Source organism: Cannabis sativa, chromosome 6 (assembly GCF_029168945.1).
Source record: "Cannabis sativa cultivar Pink pepper isolate KNU-18-1 chromosome 6, ASM2916894v1, whole genome shotgun sequence".
In the NCBI taxonomy this organism is placed as follows: Eukaryota; Viridiplantae; Streptophyta; class Magnoliopsida; order Rosales; family Cannabaceae; genus Cannabis; species Cannabis sativa.
This window is the reverse complement of record NC_083606.1, coordinates 9,223,406-9,244,881: the sequence shown is the minus strand read 5'-3', so window position 1 is coordinate 9,244,881 and position 21,476 is coordinate 9,223,406. Positions and strand designations below refer to the sequence as shown.

At 32.4% G+C, this 21,476-nt stretch overlaps 1 protein-coding gene across 1 annotated transcript; it reads left to right on the top strand.

Moving 5' to 3' along the window:
- Nucleotides 1-11,766: 11,766 nt before the first annotated feature.
- On the top strand, nt 11,767-21,210 carry LOC133039062 (glyoxylate/hydroxypyruvate reductase A HPR2-like). Its single transcript, XM_061117870.1, has 2 exons — nt 11,767-12,108; nt 20,964-21,210. The coding sequence occupies exons 1-2, from the start codon at nt 11,863-11,865 to the stop codon at nt 21,174-21,176; spliced, it is 459 nt and encodes a 152-aa protein (XP_060973853.1). The 5' UTR covers nt 11,767-11,862; the 3' UTR covers nt 21,177-21,210.
- Nucleotides 21,211-21,476: the final 266 nt, after the last annotated feature.

The window sequence follows — 21,476 nt, the reverse complement described above, 5'->3', positions numbered from 1 at the left end:
AGAATCATAGTACATTGCTGCTATATAAGCCATAAAGAAAGCAATATGGCTAAAAGGATTACTAACTGAAATTACTAAAGACAAAAGGATCCCTACAGTATTTTTCAGACAGTCAAAGTTGCTTACATTTTATGCAAGAATCTAATGTTTCATGATAGAAAAAACATATTGAGGTTAAGTATCACTTTATCAGGGATAAAGTGACACAAGAAGAAGTGAGTATTCAGAAGATTGCTACTTCTGAAAAGTCAACTGACATGGGTACTAAGATTATTACCCTTAGTAAGTTCAATTTGTGCTGGAACTCATTAGGGATTTGGAGGATAAATAAGGAATTATTCAAGCTAAGACCCTCGGAGAACTAACACTATCAACAACTAAAACAGTTTATATGGAAATTTAGGTGGAATTTGGGATGAATTCCCATATAAACTATTCTAACTCAAGACCAAATCATTTTTATAGCTCAGTTAATTTACAATAGACTTAAAGATTCTCGAATTCAGTTACACGCCAGATCATCCAAACAGTTTACAACTACCAATTCTGTTACAATTAACAAAAACACAATAAAAAAACAAGTACAGGTCTACTTCAGCTCAGATCGAGCTCTACTCCACTAGATGCCTATAAAAGCTAAACTCGAGATTGAGATTTCCACCTCAAGATTATTCTGCATTAACTTGAGAGAAGAGGAGAGGTAGAGGGCCTTCGTGTTAGTGTGTTCATGTAAAAGAAAGAAAAAGAGAGTTAATGAGAAATCCCTGTGCAAAAGAAAAGGAAAGAAATCGAGAGAAATTTAGGGTTTACCAGTCTTACCTCTGTGGTTGGAAATCCAAGGCTACTAGGTATTCCACCATTATTGATAGTGGAAATCAAGCTCTTCTTGAAGGATAGCTTAACTGAGACGTAGCCCTTGATTGGGGTGAACTCTGGGATCAATCACTTGTGCCCTTTTACTCTCTATTTGTATCTCTAACATATTCCTTCATTTCTCTCTTTTCTAGTAATTATTTTGTGTTGTGTGATTCTTAGATGTAGGGTAGATCAGAGGTGTTCAAGCTCGAACACACTCTGCTAGGGTTTGAATCTTCTAGATTTAGGGTTTGTATTGTGAGATTCATTTTTGTGGGAGTGTTGCATTTTGTATGTGTATTATCAAAACATAATATAGTTTGTGTGTGTGTTGTGTCGTTTTCTTTCTAACATTGCTAAAGGAGAAAGGTCAAAATTGACCTTATGATTGATTAATCTCGTGAGTTATTAGTGTAGGCAGTAATGTAATTTTCCCTACAAATTGTAGTTATGCAAGTATCTCACTATATATGGAGATATTTTGAATAATTTAACCATGTAAAAATCAAAATTCAAAATATTAAGTTCTATGTGTATAAAAAATACGCAGGCTTCATAAGTAATTTTTGAAAATTGAGAGAATACTTACTATAACTATTATATATCTTACCATATAAAAATAAATTAATTATAATTTTTGCATTGTCAAAAATAGAAAATACTCTCATAGTAGGATAAACGTTGGTATAATTAGGGGTGTTTATTCAATTCAATTCACACTATTTTGTTTATAGTGCATTCAATCCGCACTAACTGTAGATTTTATATTTTGAATTCAATTCAATCCGCACAATAATTTAAATCCAATCCAATATTGAATTATTTAAAATTTTAGATTCGATCAGTTATTTTAGATTGGTTAATTTTTAAATATTGAATTATTTAATATTTATGAACATATATATATTTTCACATAACTAACAACAAAATAAGACAAATTATTATTATTTTATATCTCTATCAACAAATAAAAATAAATGAAACAAAAAATAGAAGACTCTAAGTAAGTGAAAAATAAATTGTATGTAGAAAAAAATATTTAGTTTTGTTTTAGATTATATTTTATTAATATATATGTATGGAATATACACTTAATATATAAATTTTGAAGTGTATTTGCATCATACTATATGTATTAGATTTTTAATTTTTTTTTTTATTTTAAAATATTAATTATATATATACATGGGGCACTTTTAATGAGTATTACCCATTCATGGGTAATATCATGAAAAATTTGAGTTTTTATGCTTAGTTTTTCTATCTAATTAAAAAAATATCTCATTTTTACATTATATAAGTTAGGATTGTTTCATTGGCTGAAAAAAAATCAAGAAAAAAAGTTTTTCGGCAAAAAAAAAATTGAATTTGACTTAAGTATTTTTTATATGAATATATTTTTAATATAGTGTAAAAAGTAATATTTTTTGATATTTTTTTAATTTAGTAGTTAAATTAAGTACAGAAATTTAAATTTCTCTTTTATTATTCGTCATTAGATTAAAATCTAATAGTTTAATATTTTTAAAATTAATATTTATAGTTAAATTGCTTAGTAATCATCAATGGATAATACCCATTAAGAAGTGTTCTAGATATACATAGGTGCGGATTGAATTTGATCGACTACATTTACTTTGCTGAAAAAAAAAAAACTTTTAAATATGAATCAATATCTAATTCGCACAAGTATAAATTTTAAAATTTCCAATCTAATTCAATCTGCACAAGTGTAGATATTTGTATTTTACATATTGGATTGAATTGTGCAAATTAGTTTGGATTATGTATTTTATGAACACTCCTATGACATACTAAGAAATTCCCATAAAACTTTTAACTTGATAATTATTATTTTTAAATAATTTTTATATATAATTTAACCTGATATGTAATTATTAAAGGATTGAAGGTAGCTCGATCCTCTTTCCAATTCAGCCAAAGGATCCATGGCGAGTTCTATATATCAATGGTCTCCTTGTTCCCAATCAAAAAACACATCGCATTCCTTAAAAGCTCTAAGGAGGCAAAAATCGCCTTGGCACCAAAGGAAGCAGCCGTTAGAACTTTCGAGGACCAAAACAACGTTATTCCCAATGCTAATTTCCACCCAAGTTTCGAGACTAGGGAAAGGTTAAGATCCTCAAATCTTTTCAAATTAAGACCACCCCAATTTTTAGGGAGATAAATGGAGTTCTTGTTCGTAAGAGCCAAGAAATGAGACTTATTTGAGGAACCAAGCCACCAAAATTTTCCAACAGCTTGGTCCAAATCATCACAAATACCTTTGGGCAACAAAAAGGTTGACATAGTGTAAATAGAAGTGCTCATCGCCACCGATCTAATGAGTGTAGTTCTTCCCGTTTGGGAGAGAAGTTTTTATCTCCATTCAACCATCCAACCGAGCAATCAACCTATCCTTGATAAAATGGAAGTCATTGGTTCTGTTGTTAGTCACAAATATTGGGTTCCTAAAAAATTTATCTTGATGGCTCATCATCCAAACCAAGGGAATAACAAATGCAGTCAACCATATCCAATTTGGTATTCTTTAAGTATACGACTGGTGATTTGGCCACATTAAGCCTTGGACCCAACCATCATAAAATGTGACATACTACTATTCATGCAAATCATTATCGGGTCCCACACATTTTAATTTCATAAATAATATAAAAAACTATTAACTACTCATAATGTGTTACATCGGTATGATGTTGGGTACCATAAAGTACCTAATAACATTGATAGAGAGCTAAACAAAACAAACAATACTGAGTAGACTTCCAATGAAAACTTGGCTCGCTCAAGTTCTTGAACACTCATGAACTTGTTTCACACAAGTAAGCTCCTAGAGAGAAGTTTTCATGTTTTGTTTGATGTCATTGCTCCATTGAGCCAGAGTTAACGAACCAAATAGAATATAATAGAATTCTTTATAAGAGATGATTACGAATTCTTTATTAATAATTGAGAATTATTTTACAAAATAACATTAAGAAAAATAATTATGTTAAAGTAGAAAAGAAAAATGATAAAGTATCTCTTTATTTTGTCATTAAAAAAAAATTAAGAATCTTAGGTAGGTTGTGTTAGGGTAAGGAGTTTTCGACTGTTTCAGTTGGTGTCTTCGTTTTAGGTTGGGAACTGAGTAGCTTAATTAGGCCTGTTCTCAACTCATGGCAGCACACAGAAAAATATTTAGGGTTCTAAAAATGTTTCAAGTTTCTTCTTTTTCTCTTCTAATGGCAGCTAGGGTCACACTAGGGTTCTTGGATTATTGGGCTTTCTAACTTTTCACAGCTTATTCTTTTTCTTACTGCTGAAAACAAACTACGTCTCTAATGGGTTCAAAAATTCTTTCCTTTAGGGCTGAGCGTTTAACCTGCTGAGCCAACCAAACCAGCCAACCCAACCCAATTTTGGGCCGAAATAGTCCCATTTTTATTGGGCTGAAATAAATTGGGTTAAAAGGCTTACACCTCGTGGTCATTGGGTTGGTAACGGCTTGGTTGCTTTGTAACCCATATAACTCAACCCCAGCTGACCCACTAGATATTATTTAAAAGGGAAATTTTCATAAATATGGGAATTGAAGGTATAGCTTATAAAAAAAATAACATTATAGGGTTATGGTTTTTTTTTTTTTTTTTAAATTTTTATGGGTTTTTCTTATGCCATATTTTTGTAAAAAAAAATAGAAATCTCATATTTGTAAAATAACAATAAGTTTTGCCGGAAAAATCACTAGCACCGGAAAAGTCACCGAAAAATTCATCGGCACTGAAAAAGTCACCGAAAAATCAACGTAGCCGAAAAAATCACCAGAAAAGTCACCGTTGCCGGCAAAATCACTGGAAAAGTCACCAGAATAAAATGTTTCGGATATAACTAAAAAATATAACCGGTTCTATTATGTTACAAAACTAGTTATAATTAAATATAAATAACATAAAATAACTCAAAACAGTTATATATAAAATAGAACCGGTTCTATAATAGTGTTATAATGAATAAAAACAAATAATACGAAATAACTCAAACCGGTTATAACTAAAATAGAACCGGTTATATAACATAATGAATACAAACAAGTAACGCGCAATAACTCAAAACGATTACAATTAAAAACAAAGAAGAAATCAGTTCCTAAAACACTGAAATATAAATTAAAAATAAAACTAGTTTCACAATAAAATACTTCATAACAGATAATACCTCATAAAACTGGTTATAATTTTTTTTTAAAAAAAAAGTGGGGAAATGTCTCGAATATAATAAAAATAGAACTGGTTCTATAATATAATGAATAAAAGTAAATAACACAAAATAACGCAAACCGGTTATAATTAAAATATAACTAGTTCTGTAACATAGTGAATAAAAACAAATAACACAAAATAACTTAAACTAGTTACAATTAAAATAGAACCGGTTCTATAACAGTGTTATAATGAACCAGTTTTATAACAATGTTATAATTAATAAAAATAAATAACACGAAATAACTCAAATCGGTTATAACTAAAATAAAACCAGTTATATAGACATAATGAATAAGTATTTTTTAGGTAGATATGGTATAAGTGTAATTATTTGGTGGGTTGGAGCATATTGGATGAATGTTTTTGTTTAAACTGTTTTATTTAACTGGTTTTTGTGTGTGAGTTTTTATCTTAGTTGCTTTACGGAAGCAATTTTTTTGTCTTAAATTTTTAACTAGTTGATAAATATAAACAGTTTCTTTATATTATATTTAAGTTATTGTGTGTTATTATTTGTGTTTATTTATTTTGTTACGGAACTAGTTCTTTTCATAGTTATGCCTCAATATTTTTTAAATTTGATCTCCATTTTTTTTAAAAAAATTATAATCGATTGTATGAGGTATTATGTGTTATGAGGTTTTTTATTGTAGAACTAGTAAACATCCCGCGCTTCGCGGCGGATATATAAATATTTTAAATTATATATAAAAAATAAATTATATATTTTAATTATAACTATTTAATTTTAATATTATTTATTTAGTTTATATTTATTATTATATGTTTTTTAAAAAATAATTAATTTAAGATAGATATTTTTATAGAAAATTTATTAAAATAATTGTAAAATATTTTGTAAATTTATGCTCTAATAAAATATTAAAAAATTAAGAGAATTAAGGAGAAAAAAGAAAAATAGTTATAGAGAAATTTTAGAGCGTCACATCACCGCCTCATACGTCTCCTTTATATATATAGATATAGATTTAATATTATTTATTTAGTTTATATTTATTATTATATATTTTTTAAAAAATAATTAATTTAAGATAGAAATTTTTATAGAAAATTTATTAAAATAATTGTAAAATATTTTGTAAATTTATGCTCTAATAAAATATTAAAAAATTGAGAGAATTAAGGAGAAAAAAGAAAAATAGTTTTAGAGAAATTTTAGAGTGTCACATCACCGCTTCATACTTCTCCTTTATATACTAGTAAACATTCTGCGCTTCACGGCGAATATAAAAAATATTTTAAATTATTTATAAAAAATAAATTGTGTATTTTAATTAATAATAATTACTTAGTAAAATTATATTAAAATTTTAAATGTAAATAAACAAAAAAAAAAAAACCCATAACCCCTTAGCTTTATTTATTTATTACTCAATCACACAAAAATAAATAATACTAAATATATAGAATCTTTAAATTTAACATTTACAATAGTATCACATAAAAATGATATATATAAGATCTTTTAATTATTTTATGTAATTAATAATTTTAAAAATATTTTCAAATAAAAATATTATCTGTATTTCTAGTAAGGAACACGTGGATTCTAAATACTAGCTTAGGGCCTATCAGTGGGGCCAAATGACATAAACTGGGCCAAGCCTAGGATCCATTTCGCCTTCCAGGAGAACAATAACATAACTTGCCTAGGCGAGGTTTTGTCAAGCCTACACAGTCTCAGAATCATCACACATGACCTTCCCTGGGCGATGTGGGATTGTACAGCTCCAAGTCTTTCCCCTTCAGATCACGGGGCTTTGTAACGTTCCCGCTTCAAGCCTCTATTGGGCCCTTATACCCATAAAATGATGAATCTTATACATGAGTACGTCACTTTGGCTGCTTCATGGAATGATGACTGATCCTACAAATCAACACGAGTGTTTCCAGCGTGCTTTGTCCTCACTCACACACTTCCTAGGAAAGTTTCCCAGGAGGTCACCCATCTTGAAATTACCCCAGGTCAAGCACGTGATGGGCTACCAAAAAACAAGATACACCGTGTTGATATAGGTAGTACTAATCAATGCATTTAAGCCCCCTTCAACTACGTAGTCCTATACCTATACAGTCTCAAAATCATCACACATGACCTTTCCCAGGTGACGTGGGATTGTACAGCTCCCAGTCTTTTCCCTTTGGATCATGGGTCTCTGACTATGACAATCACCCCCCTTTGGGGGTCCAACATCCCCGTCCACCAAACTTTTGGCTGGGCTAAGGCTCTGATACTATTTTGTAATATCCCCGCTTCAAGCCTCCATTGGGCCCTTACACCCACAGAATGATGACTCTTATACATGAGTACGTCACTTTAGATCCTACAAACCAATACGAGTGTTTCTAGCTTGCTTTGTCCTCACTCGCACACTTCCTAGGAGGTCACCCATCTTTAAATTACCCCAGGCCAAGCACGCTTAACCGTGGAGTTCTTTCGTGATAGGCTACCAAAAAATAAGATGTACCTTGTTAATATAGGTAGTACCAATCAATCCATTTAAACCTTATTTAACTATATAGTCCCATACCTACACAATCTCAGACTTATCACATATGACCTTCCCTAAACGACGTGGGATTGTACAGCTCCTGGTCTTTCCCTTTCGGATCACGAGTCTCTGACTATTACAATCATCCCCCTTTGGGGGTCTGACGTCCTCGTCGACTACACTTGCGGCTGAGTTAAGGGTTTGATACTATTTTATAATTTCCCACTTTGAGCCTCCATTAGGGCACCCTTACACCCATAGAATGATGACTGGATTGCGCTTCACTAGAGAAGCCCAAAGTTAATGTATTATTTGTAAACTTCTTATTAAGGGAAAAGGGTAACTAGTATGACCTCTATAACACTATAAATACCCATTGAATCCTTCACACAAAGGATTGAAAATTCGTAGATACTTGCTCAGGGAAAGAATAAAGTGCTCATACTTACTATAATCCCTTAAACTTTTCTAGCAAAATACTTAATAATATTGACTCATGGACTAAGGCTCGTTAATGCCCCAACTACGTAAAAACTCTGAGTGTTTTCTTCATATATTTCTCTCTAAATTATATTCTTTAACATTCATATTTAATAATTAGTTCTTCAAAAAACTCGATAAATATTTTGGCGCTTTCATTGAGAGCCGAGAAAAAGCAGTGGTCTAAGATTATGTTTAGTAATTATGGTACTCACTCGAATAAAATTTGGTCTTCATTACCAAGATGATGCTTATCTAAATACCAAAACTAGGCTCGACAAAGATCCCACTGAGGTGACCAGTCGCCAAAAAGGGAAAGATTAGCGTGATGAGAAACACCTTCATGATGATCCTATCGATGAAGGAGAAGAAGAAGACAAGTTTAAGGACTCAGATCCTATAGATCTAGAAGACAATGATGTCAATGAGGGAGATGAGCACCCTGAGTCAGATCTTAAAGTTGTTAGGATGGCCAAAAAACTAGAAGAAACTGAACAAAAATAGGTAGCACAAGAAGAATTTTCTCAAATGATGTTGGAGAAATTTGTAATGTTGGAAGGGATATTTGGAGGAAAAAATCAGAATCCTGATGGAAGTATACCTGATTATACCGATCCTCAAGGGAATACTGTTGGGAAAATAAATCCTAAAGATCCTGACTCCTGTAATCCTCCTAAGGATAAAGGGAAAGAAAAAATAGGAGAAACCTCCAAAAAATTTCCTCCTAGTGATCGGCATAAGAGAGCAAACCCCGCCAATCAACCTCATAAGAAAAAGAAAGCAACCAATGCTTCAGGGCAGGGTCTCTAGATTGATTCTAGAGGCAGAACTACGCATAAGGAAAAGTCTCATGCACAAGCACAAAACTCTTCCATCAAGAAAGATAGAAATTATCCTAAGAATTCTACTATCCAGAGTGATGATGTGGAAGAAGTTCATCCAATATCAGATAATGAAAGTGGACGTCTCTCAACAAACGATCTCCGAGCATGACTGAATGCTAAGTGGGAAAAAGCTAGAAACGAGAAAGGCAGACCTCGTGGAGATGGCTCGAGAAATCACATCAATGACTGAATACGTGGAAGAGAGTCTCAAGACACAGCTACCCATCATCTCGTATGTAAGATTAAAGAGCTAACTAAAATCACAGAGCGCATCTCCTAGAAGAAAAATGGAGCTATGTCTGACTCGAAAGATGAAGACACGGACCATGTGTGAAAATAATCATAGAAGTACAGCTGTTGAAGCACTTCAAAATGCCGAAAATGGAGTTTTATGAAGGAAGAACGGACCTTGGGGCCATTTATCCAAATACACAAGAATGATGCTAGTGGCAAAGGAAAGTAATGATGCGAAATGCCTTTGTTTTTCTTTAACTCTGTCCAAGTCTGTGGAAGACTGGTGGAAAAGATTATCTCCCTTATCTGTCGTAATTAGAAGGATCTGCAGATAATGTTTAAAAAATAATTTATAACAACAAACGACTTCGACCTAGAGGTTAGTTCTTCAGCAAATATCAAGCAAAAGCCAAGTTAAAGCCTTAAGAAGTACATTCAACGTATGATTGGATGTTGCTGCAAAGACAAAGGTTACCGATGATATAAAGATGGTGGCTCTAACATTAGGAATAACTGTAGGATCTTTACTAAGGGAAGAACATCAACGGAAAAGAGTAGATTCTTTTTTGACTTCTTATCTAGAGTCTAAGGATTTATTAATTTGGAAGATGCTTATGCTGAAGCTTATGATGTACTTCCATCACCAACCACCAACTGCAGATTTATCCTCCAAAAAGCATGCTCACAACTCCAACAATATACAAATAAGGTGCTTCCAGACAACCAATTGCACAAACAAGTTTCTCCAGCTTTGGAGTGGCACAAACCAAAAATAGTGTTGCTTTTGGATAGACAAACTAATAAGAAAAAGTTCCAAAATCGAATGTGAGAAATCACACATTACATATCCTAAGGCTATCAAGTAGATCAAAATACTAAAAGGACAACAATCTAACGTAGGAATCGATGGATATTCAAAGCAAATAATAATGTTCATGCATTCATGGCAAAATTAACCAAATGAAGTGAAATAGTAGGAATAGAAAGCTTACCCACTACAAGAAACTGCTGAGGAAGAATGTGGAAAGCTTAGATCATCAAAACGATGCAAAAATCCTGGGAGAATGGCATTTGATGGGTTCAGCCCTCTAGAGAACCTAAGTGAGAATTAAGCCTTAACTAAGTATCTAACCCTCCATGTTCTAAGCCTAAGTCTGATAACTCTATTCCTCACTCTCTCACACGCCCATAGCATTCTCAACACTTGAGATTTGCCAACCTCAATTTCTACTTTGTAGCCTTAAGGGTGATATATCAGATCCCACCTATATATAGTGATCTGGATAATATTAACCCTTGGTATCAATACAAGTAAAAGGGAAGTAGGTCATTACCCGCTATCAAAGGGGCCAAACCTCTATAATAATTCTACATGTTCTTCACTTTCTTGTTCTAATTGTGTAACACGTGGCAAACATTAGATCTATACGACCCCGCCGTTAGTTGATCAATTTTTTGGGTCAACAGGTATGAACAATGTTGTATATACACATACATGGATGATTCGATAAATTAGATAAATATTGATATTTTAGGAACGCCTCGTTCATAATTTAGAAGATCACACATACTCTGGAAGAGTTATAGTAAATGTACGGTCATAGATATATAATATATGATGATATTTTAAAAGCGATAACAATAATCATATGAGATATATTATCACCAAAATAATTGTGGATCATATGTGCATTAGGGGGAGGTATATTCATGAAGCACTCTTTTCCCCTTAGTTTAGGTTTTGTCTCACTGAGTTTTTCTAGCAAGGTTTTTAACGAGACAACGTGCAAAATAATTATAAATATATGTATGAAGAGAATGCATGTATGTATTGCATTATTTTCTCCTTAGCTCAGGTTTTATTCCACTGCATGGGTTTTCCTGATAAAATTTAATGATGTAATTTTAAATCATGTTGAGATACTTGCAATTCATGAGCAAGTAGAGAATGTGTGCGACTGATGAGATCATTGGTTGAGTACATATGAATTACACTTAATAAAAAAGTACGAACAATTCACTATGAAGATAATACTGCTTGCATTGCTCAACTAAAAAAATGTACATTGAAGGAGATAGAGTTGAACCCATTTCATCAATTCTTCTTTACAGACGATATTCAAGAGAGTGGTGACATCGACTAATGTTCAACAAATTTGATCAAGTGACAATCTTGCAAATGTATTCACAAAATTATTATCAACATCATTATTTGAGAAGACGATATATAAGATCGAAATTCATCGATTAGAAGATCTCCACAAATATCTAAAAAGGAGAGTTATTTCACACTGCACTCTTTTTCCTTGACCGAGTTTTTGTCGTACTAGGCTTTCTGGGAAGGTTTTTGATGAAGCAATTATTATGGACATCTAAGGGGGAGTGTTATAGAATATTATTAATAGATATCTAAATTATCAAATTAATTATCTCCATAAATGCTTGATTGTATTTTACTTTATTATATTGATTTAGTTTCTCATTCATTTAGTCTTATTCTTGTATAAATAAGGGTTCACCCTATTAAAGTAAACTAGTAGAAATTTTCATTCCTTTTTCATTCTCTCTTCATCGTTGAGACATAACTGAGTTACGATTCACGAGTCAGACTTGGTCCTCAAAACCCTAACTATGGAGTCCATAGGTGTTCTGATGCCCATCCCCATGAACTCTTATCTCGAGACTGAGCTCAAGAAGTGCTTCAATCTCTTCAAGCTATGGACCTTACCCAACAAGACCCGATTCATAAAGGAAAACGCTGAGTCAATCCGAGCCATCATCGAAAACTCATTCTCCGGTACCGGTGCCGATGCTAATACAATCAGCACATTCCCCAATTTGGAGATTGTCTCAAGCTTTAGCGTTGGAATGGATAAGGTGTTGGGTTTTATGCCCTAAATAAAACTCCATTTCAATGTAATCCATATTATTCAATATCAATAAAGAAACAAAAGTATTTTTCATTCATTTGTGTATGTTTTGGTTCACCTACTTAATTATTTGTCTATTTGATTTATAAATTCATCCAAACCCTTTTCACATACTTGATCCCGTTTATTGTGTTGTCAGCACAGTGGAAAGTAAACATGACTATGTGATTAAAGATTCCTAGATTTATCAGAACACTGGGGTTTTACTGATATGACAATCTACAACAGAGTTTACTTGCATTTGGAGAAATGCTATGTTCTTTCCAGAGCATTGGTTAAAGTAAAGCTTGGGTTGGATGCATAGAGTATGCATCGAAAGGGACCGATATTGAACTTTGACATAGATTTATTAAACTTACCGTAATATCTATTCAATTCAATATGACCTAGTTGATCTTAGATCAAATGATCTTAATCCTGATATGATTAGGTTCAATCTCAAGAGTGTTATTCGTGTTCTTTGATTTGTTAGTTAAGCCTACTTTTGGGTCAGGGTGATACGTACATTTTGGAAACACGGTAGTGCAATTGAGTGGGAGCGCTAACATAAATATGGAATCTATAGCTTCTATCTGGCGAATAGAAAGTAAAAGATGATTTCCTTCGAGCTTAACCAAACTAAAATAAATGGTGGAGTACTCATTTCACTTAGCTGAAATATCATTTATACGGGGTTAAGTATTTTAAGGATAAAATACATTGTAAGGTGTTACGGTAATTTGATCCCTTTTACAGTGTAGATCATCTATATAGAGGATCATTGATCGAATTAGGATTCTAACAATGGATAATTAATAGCGTGTCTATATGGTGGAACATATAGAGCGTTCTATATAGCTGAGAGTGCAATTCTAAGTTCTCTGCGTGGATTCAACGAAGAATTAATAAGTCAGTGAATTAAAGATGTAAATTCTTGATCTGCTTATTGGAAGCTCGGATATATAGGCCCATGGTCCCCACACTAGTTGAGATAATACTACTTGTAAGACTCATTTAATTGGTTTTGATTAATCAATTATAATTCTCAAATTAAGACTATGTCTATTTGTGAATTTATCACTAAGCAAGGGTGAAACTGTAAAGAAAGAGTTTCTAGGGTATATTTGTTAATTAAGAGACTTTGGTTGGTCTAATTAATAAATATAATAAATGAAAATATTATTTAATAATTAATTATAGTTATTAAATAGTTGAAATTGACATTTAAATGGTTGAATTTGAAAATTGGCGTTTTTGAGAAAATGGGATGCATAAATGATAAAATAGCAAAATTGTAAAAGTGGGGCCCATATCCACAAGCCATGGCCGGCCACTTATGTAGGGATTATCATTTAATATTTTCATTATTTTAATGCCAATAATTCAAACCTAATCCTAGGTAGTATACTATAAATAGGTAGTGATGACTTTAGAAAAAATACAATGCATCTTATTCCTTTCAGAGAAAAACCTGAGCCATCTCACTAAACCTAGCCGCCACTCTCTTTCCTTCTTCTTCTTTGATAGTTTCGAAACCTCTTAGTGATAGAGTAGTGCCCACACACAGCAAGTGGTACCTCAATCATAGTGTGGAAGATCGTGAAGAATCCAGATTCAACAAGAAGGACATTGGGGCTCAGATCTTGATAATACTTTGCGAAAGAAAGGATACAAGGGTTAGAGATCTGAGTGGAAGGAGACATATTATTTCGCTGCACCCAATGTAAGGTTTCTCATACTTTATATGTGTTTACTTATAATCGTTTTAGAAGTTCATATTTAGGGTGTTAATCAACATACTTGTGAGTAGATCTAAGATCCTGGTAAAATAATTCCAACAACTGGCCTCAGAGCCATGGTAATTGATTTGCTTGCAAGAAATTTGGACTTAAAACGATTTGTTTGTGATTTGGATGGTGTCATGTTGTTTTGTGTGTTGTATTGATAATTGATTGATGTTTGTGAAATTTTTGTGTAAAATAATTGAATTTTTGATTCTGGAATTATTTTTATTGGATATTTTGGAAAAAAATAAGCAATTTACTTTTTTACAGAACTCAATTTCGATTTTATTTGAATTAGTTATTAATTTTTGAAAATCGAAAAAAAAAAAAATTAGGGTGTCATCACCCCATTCACGCGCGCGGATGGCCCATTTCCTCTGCCTGACGCGTGTTAGGACAAGTTTTTATCCGAGCAACACGCGCATGGGCTGTCTGAAACCCCATTCCGCGCACAAATATCATGCTGGCATACCCCAGCGCCGAGTTTCCTCGGCCATGCACCCTCTCGTGCGCGCGCACTGTCCGTACCACTTGCAAATTTTTTCGTTTTCTTCACTTTTTCATGCTATTTCATGGAATTAACTTCCGTTTTTTTGTGTAGTTTTGTATTTAGATATTTACTATTCCTATTTCAATTCTAATTATCATAATTAAATTATTTAATTTTTTTAAAAAAATTAATTTATGATATTAGTGTAATTTGAATTTGAAAATAGGTAAATATCTAATTTTTGGCTAAATTATCTATCTTATTTTTAAATTTAAGGCCAGATATTATTTTTTTTAATTAATCTATTTTTTTAAAAAAAAATTATTTGACCTTATTTAAATTTAAAATAAGATTACTATAATCATGATATTTTGAATAAATATAAGATATTTAGCTAACTTTTAAATTTTGTTATTTTTTTTATTCAAATTAAATTATAAAATCAGACAAGATATTTATTTATCTTTTTTATTTTATTGAATATTTAATTTATAAATAACATAAAAAAATTTAAAAGGTGGTTAGCAAATTTTTGAAATGATATTTAGGTTAGTTGAAACCTAATTTTTCAAAATTCTAGGTTTAATTTTAAATATTATTTTATTTTATTTAAAAACTGAAAATATTTTTTTATATTTATTTATTATTTTTCAAAATTAATTATTTAAAATTAAATAAATCCTACATCCAACCATTTAATTCATCTTGTTGCAGGAGTATGTGTTTTAGCTTGTGTGTAAGTTTTACAAAACCTATTATTGCTTGATCTAAATTGCCATGGTTAACTTGTTGACAGATCCAATGATCTGATTTTAACCCATGGTTCAATTGTCAATAATTATTTAGATATTTACATTCTTCTTTCATCTGTGTATGACCTAGTAACATGATAGGATCCATCCAAATCTGTGTGCCTGTGTGAGCCTATATGTTTATTTTGTTATAGATGCATATAGGTTGTTGTTGCTAAATAAAATATCACAGCATGATAGATTTTATTTAGGCCCATTTAGTTTTTGGGCCTATTCAATTAATAACAGTTGTTCATTTTAAGGTTAAATTCCTCTCTTTTGGGCCTTATGTGAGAGTTAGGGGGCCAATAGCAGTGGGTACGACATACTGAACCCAGCCCTCCTTCACACGAACAACCCCAATTGTGAAGGCCTATTTGCCTGATTTGGATAACTGTGCTAGGTTAATTAAATTAGTTTAACCTAATAAAATTGATTAGCAACATAATTAATTTCATTTATTTTGAAATTAATTTAAGAAAACATAATTTAATGAATTATATTCTAGATAAACTATATGTATTTTAATTAAATATAGAATTATAACCAACTAGATTCTTTCTGAAGCTTAATTTTAATTATTTCATTAAATATTTCTATTTAAGTTGAAAATTAGTTATTTCTAACTAATCAACTTAAATCTGAATATCTTTTGAATTTCAAATTTCAAAATTAAGTTGAGAAATTTTAGGAATTGGTTATTAAGATTCTTTGGATATTTTTTCAGTTGATTTTTTTTAAATATGGATAAACTTAAAATGAAATATTTTCAAATTAAGTGGTTACAACTTAATTTTAATATTTAATTAAATCATAATTTGAAAAAAATTTAAGTTAGATATTTTAGATTCTTCTAAACAACTTAAATAAGATATTTTTTCAAATTTGTTCCATTTTTTTTCATTTCGAATTTATTTTTCGAATTTAAATAATAATTGAAATTTAGTTAAAGTTTGATTTTTTTTATAAATATTTTTTTTACTAAACCAACTTTAATTTGAAATAACCCTCACCCTGATCCACTCCTAGTTAATATCTTAGCAAAAGAACTCTATAGTGTGAAAATGCATCCTGGTAGTTGCATAAACTCGCACCTGTTGATGATGAATCTAAAGTTCCAAAAGGCAAATCTACTTGGGATTGAATTATCAAAGGAACAATGGGTACAATTCATACTTAATAGTCTTCCTCCAGAGTATAATGGATTTGTTGTATTTAACATGATCAACAATTTTAACTCCTCCGACATGGACAAGCTCGAAGCAGAATTACGAGCTCATGAACGGAATTTGATTGCAATGGGACCTCCTGGTTTTGCAAACTTTAATCAGAGGAAGAGGATTAAGCATGAAGGCTCTAACAAAGCTGCTTCTTCAAGTACAATTATCAGACATGATCTTTTATGTTCGAATTGTAATGAAAAGGGACATCAAGAAGAACGATGTCCCCGACTTCTAAACAATTCAAACGAAGGTAATGCTTTTGTCTTTGAATCATGTGTTTTAGAGAATGACAAATCCACATGGATTGTTGATTCTGGGTCTACTAACTATGTCTGTTCTTCATTGCAGCTGCTTGAAACTTGGGAAAATCTTCTTCCAAAAGAGTTAAAGCTTAAAGTTGGAAATGGCGATTTAGTATCGGTCAAAGCTAGAGGAACAGCCCGTATCAAGTTTCAACAGAAATTTTTACTTTTAGAAAATATTTTATTTATTCCAAACTTTAGTAGAAACTTGATTAGTGTTTCATGTTTACAAACACAATCTTATATATTGAATTTTTCGAGTACTTATTGTTCAATTTCTCGTAATGGATTTCATATATGTGTTGCTCACATGGAACAAGGGCTTTATGTTTTAAGACCGAAGACACAAATCTCACTAAATAGTAAACTTTTCAATGTAGCTAAAACTAGAAGCCTTAAAAGAAAAGAGATTGATAATGATGAACAAACTTATCTATGGCATTTACGTTTAGGTCATATAGGTTTTGATAGACTCAATAGGCTAACCAAAGAAAATCCATTGAAAAATGTCGTCTTAGGTGAATTGCCAGTATGCGAGTCATGCCTAGAAGGAAAAATGACCAAACGTTCTTTCTCTGCAAAGGGAGAGCGTGCCAAACAACCCATAGGGTTAGTGCATTCAGATGTTTGCGGACCCCTGAATGTAAAAGCCCGAGGTGGTTATGAATATTTCGTCACTTTCATTGAAGATTATTCTAGATACCGTTTTCTTTACCTAATGCAAAAGAAATCTGAAACGTTTGAAAATTTGAGGAATTTCATGCTTTGGCTCAAACCCATTTAGGTAAAACATTAAAGATCTTGCGAACTGATAGGGGTGGAGAATATATGGATATGCAGTTCAAAGATCATTTAATTGAACTTGGAATTGAATCCAAATACACTGCCCCAAGCACTCCACAGCAAAATGGAGTTGCAGGAAGAAGAAATCGCACTCTTTTGGAAATGCTTAGGTCTATGTTGAGTTATTCAACTCTGTCTACGTCCTTCTGGGGATATGCTATACAGATGGCAAACGACATTTTAAATGTTGTACCATCTAAAGCAGTCCCTAAGACACCCGTCGAACTATGGAATGGTCGTACACCTAGTTTACGCCATTATAGAATTTGGGGGTGCCCTGCTCATGTCTTGAGAAAGAAGGCAAACTGGAATCTATATGGAGCAATCAGAGGGCTATGTTCTTCCAGGGCAGGAAAAGAAAGTTTGCAAATTAAATAAGTCTATTTATGGACTTAAGCAAGCTTCTCGCTCATGGAACAAAAGGTTTGATGAAATCATCAAAACCTACAGCTTTCTTCAGAATGAAGATGAACCTTGTGTTTACCAACTCAAGGAAGACCAAGTAGTAGTATTCCTGGTCCTTTATGTTGACGACATTTTGATCATTGGCAACAATATCAAGAAAATGACTGACATCAATGAATGGCTTGACACTCAATTCGATATGAAAGATTTGGGTGAGGCTGCCTATGTTCTCGGTATTCAAATTATTAGAAACCGGAAGAACAAATCCCTTGCTCTCTCTCAAACAACTTACATTGATAAAGTTTTAGAGAGATTCTCCATGACCAACACCAAATGGGCGACTATGCCTTCTAGATATGGTATCTGTCTATCTAAGGAACAGTGTCCTACTGATCCTCAAGAGATAGAGGACATGGGAAAAGTTCCTTATGCTTCTGCAGTTGGAAGTCTAATGTATGCAATGTTATGCACTAGACCTGACATCTACTATGCAGTTGGAATCGTGAGCAGGTATCAGACAAATCCAGGTCAGGAACATTGGAATGTTGTTAAGTATATTCTGAAATACTTGAAGAGTACAAGAGATTACGTGTTAGTCTACAAGGGTGGTGCTTTAAATCCCATAGGCTATACCGACTCAGATTTCCAGGCATGTCTTGATGACAGGAAATCTACATCTAGGATGGTGTTTACTCTTGGGGGTGGAGCAGTGGTTTGGAGAAGTGCTAAACAAACCGCGATTTCAGATTCTACTATGGAGGCAGAATACATAGCTGCTGCAGAGGCTACCAAAGAGGTTTTTTGGCTGAGAAAGTTCTTCACCGGTCTTGGTGTCGTGCCTGGAGTGGAAAAGCCTCTAGTTTTACTTTGTGATAACACTGGAGCAATAGCCAACAGTAAGGAACCTCGAAGCCACAAGAGAAGCAAACATATAGAAAGGAAATATCATATCATCAGAGAATATGTGGCAAGAGGGGATGTACTGGTAGAAAAAGTGGACACAGAAGACAACTTAGCTGATCCATTCACCAAAGTCTTGGCAGTGACTGCATTTGAAAAGCACCGTCAGAATTTAGGATTAATTGAGATGTACTTATTAGTTTTATATTAGTGCAAGTGGGAGTTTGTTGGGTTTTATGCCTTAAATAAAACTCCATTTCAATGTAATCCATATTACTCAATATCAATAAAGAAACATAAGTATTTTTCATTCATTTGTGTATGTTTTGGTTCACCTTATTAATTATTTGTCTATTTGATTTATAAATTCATCCAAACCTTTTTCACATACTTGATCATGTTTATTGTGTTGTCAGCTCAGTGGAAAGTAAACATGACTATGTGATTAAAGATTCCTAGATCTATCAGAACACTGGGGTTTTACTGATATGACAATCTACAACAGAGTTTACTTGCATTTGGAGAAATACTATGTTCTTTCTAGAGCATTGGTTAAAGTAAAGCTTGGGTTGGATGCATGAAGTATGCATCGGAAGGGACCGATATTGAACTTTGACATAGATTTATTAAACTTACCGTAATATCTATTCAATTCAATATGACCTAGTTGATCTTAGATCAAATGATCTTAATCCTGATATGATTAGGTTCAATCTCAAGAGTGTTATTCGTGTTCTTTGATTTGTTAGTTAAGCCTACTTTTGGGTCAGGGTGATACGTACATTTTGGGAACACGGTAGTGCAATTGAGTGGGAGCGCTAACATAAAAATGGAATCTATAGCTTCTATCTAGCGAATAGAAAGTAAAAGATGATTTCCTTCGAGCTTAACCAAACAAAAATAAATGGTGGAGTACTTATTTCACTTAGCTGAAATATCATTTATACGGGGTTAAGTGTTTTAAGGATAAAATACATTGTAAGGTGTTACGGTAATTTGATCCCTTTTACAGTGTAGATCATCTATATAGAGGATCATTGATCAAATTAGGATTATAACAATGGATAATTAATAGCGTGTCTATATGGTGGAACATATAGAGCGTTCTATATAGCTGAGAGTGCAATTCTAAGTTCTATGCGTGGATTCAACGAAGAATTAATCAGTCAGTGAATTTAAGAGGTAAATTCTTGATCTGCTTATCGGAAGCTCGGATATATAGGCCCATGGTCCCCACACTAGTTGAGATAATACTACTTGTAAGACTCATTTTATTGGTTTTTATTAATCAATTATAATTCTCAAATTAAGACAATGTCTATATGTGAATTTATCACTAAGCAAGGGCGAAACTGTAAAGAAAGAGTTTCTAGGGTATATTTGTTAATTAAGAGACTTTGGTTGGTCTAATTAATAAATATAATGAATGACAATATTATTTAATAATGAATTATAGTTATTAAATAGTTGAAAGTGACATTTAAATGGTTGAATTTGAAAATTGGCATTTTTGAGAAAATAGGATGCAGAAATGATAAAACAGCAAAATTGCAAAAGTGGGGCCCATATCCACAAGCCATGGCCGGCCACTTATGTAGGGATTATCATTTAATATTTTCATTATTTTAATGCCAAATAATTCAAACCTAACCCTAGGTGGTATACTATAAATAGGTAGTGATGGCTTCAGAAAAAATACAATGCATCTTATTCCTTTCAGAGAAAAACCTGAGCCATCTCACTAAACCTAGCCGCCACTCTCTTTCCTTCTTCTTCTTTGATTGTTTCAAAACCTCTTAGTGATAGAGTAGTGCCCACACACAGCAAGTGGTACCTCAATCATAGTGTGGAAGATCGTGAATAATCCAGATTCAACAAGAAGGACATTCGGGCTCAGATCTTGATAATACTCTGCGACAGAAAGGATACAAGGGTTAGAGACCTGAGTGGAAGGAGACATATTATGCCGCTGCACCCAATGTAAGGTTTCTCATACTTTATATGTGTTTACTTATAATCGTTTTAGAAGTTCATATTTAGGGTGTTAATCAACATACTTGTGAGTAGATCTAAGATCCTGGTAAGGTTGGTTTGAAATTGTGTAAGGAGAAGGGTATTAGGGTCACCAACACGCCTGATGTGTTGACTAATGACGTGTCTGACCTCGCCATTGGACTCATGCTTGCTGGTTTGAGAAGGTTGTGTGAGAGTAATCGGTATGTAAGGGCCAGCAAGTGGAAGAAGGGTGATTACAAGTTAACCGCCATGGTTTTCTTTCATTATGCTTATTTAGTTTAATTATGTACATTTCGATTTGGGATTATTATCACATTTAGTGGGTATAATTTAGAATCAATATTAGTAGTTTGTGGTTGAACCTTATTTTAATTAGGCTAATTAATATTTTTGTCTAGTTAAATTTTTTTCTCAATGTTAATTTGTTACATATCAAAGTTCGAGGGTGTGATTTGGTAGATATCTAAGTCTAGGGAGCATGATTTAGTAAGTAAACAATCACTCAATTAGTAAAATTAAATAAAAGTCTTTAAATCCAATAATCTCAATAGTTAATGTGGATTTTTAACAGTCAAAAAAGTT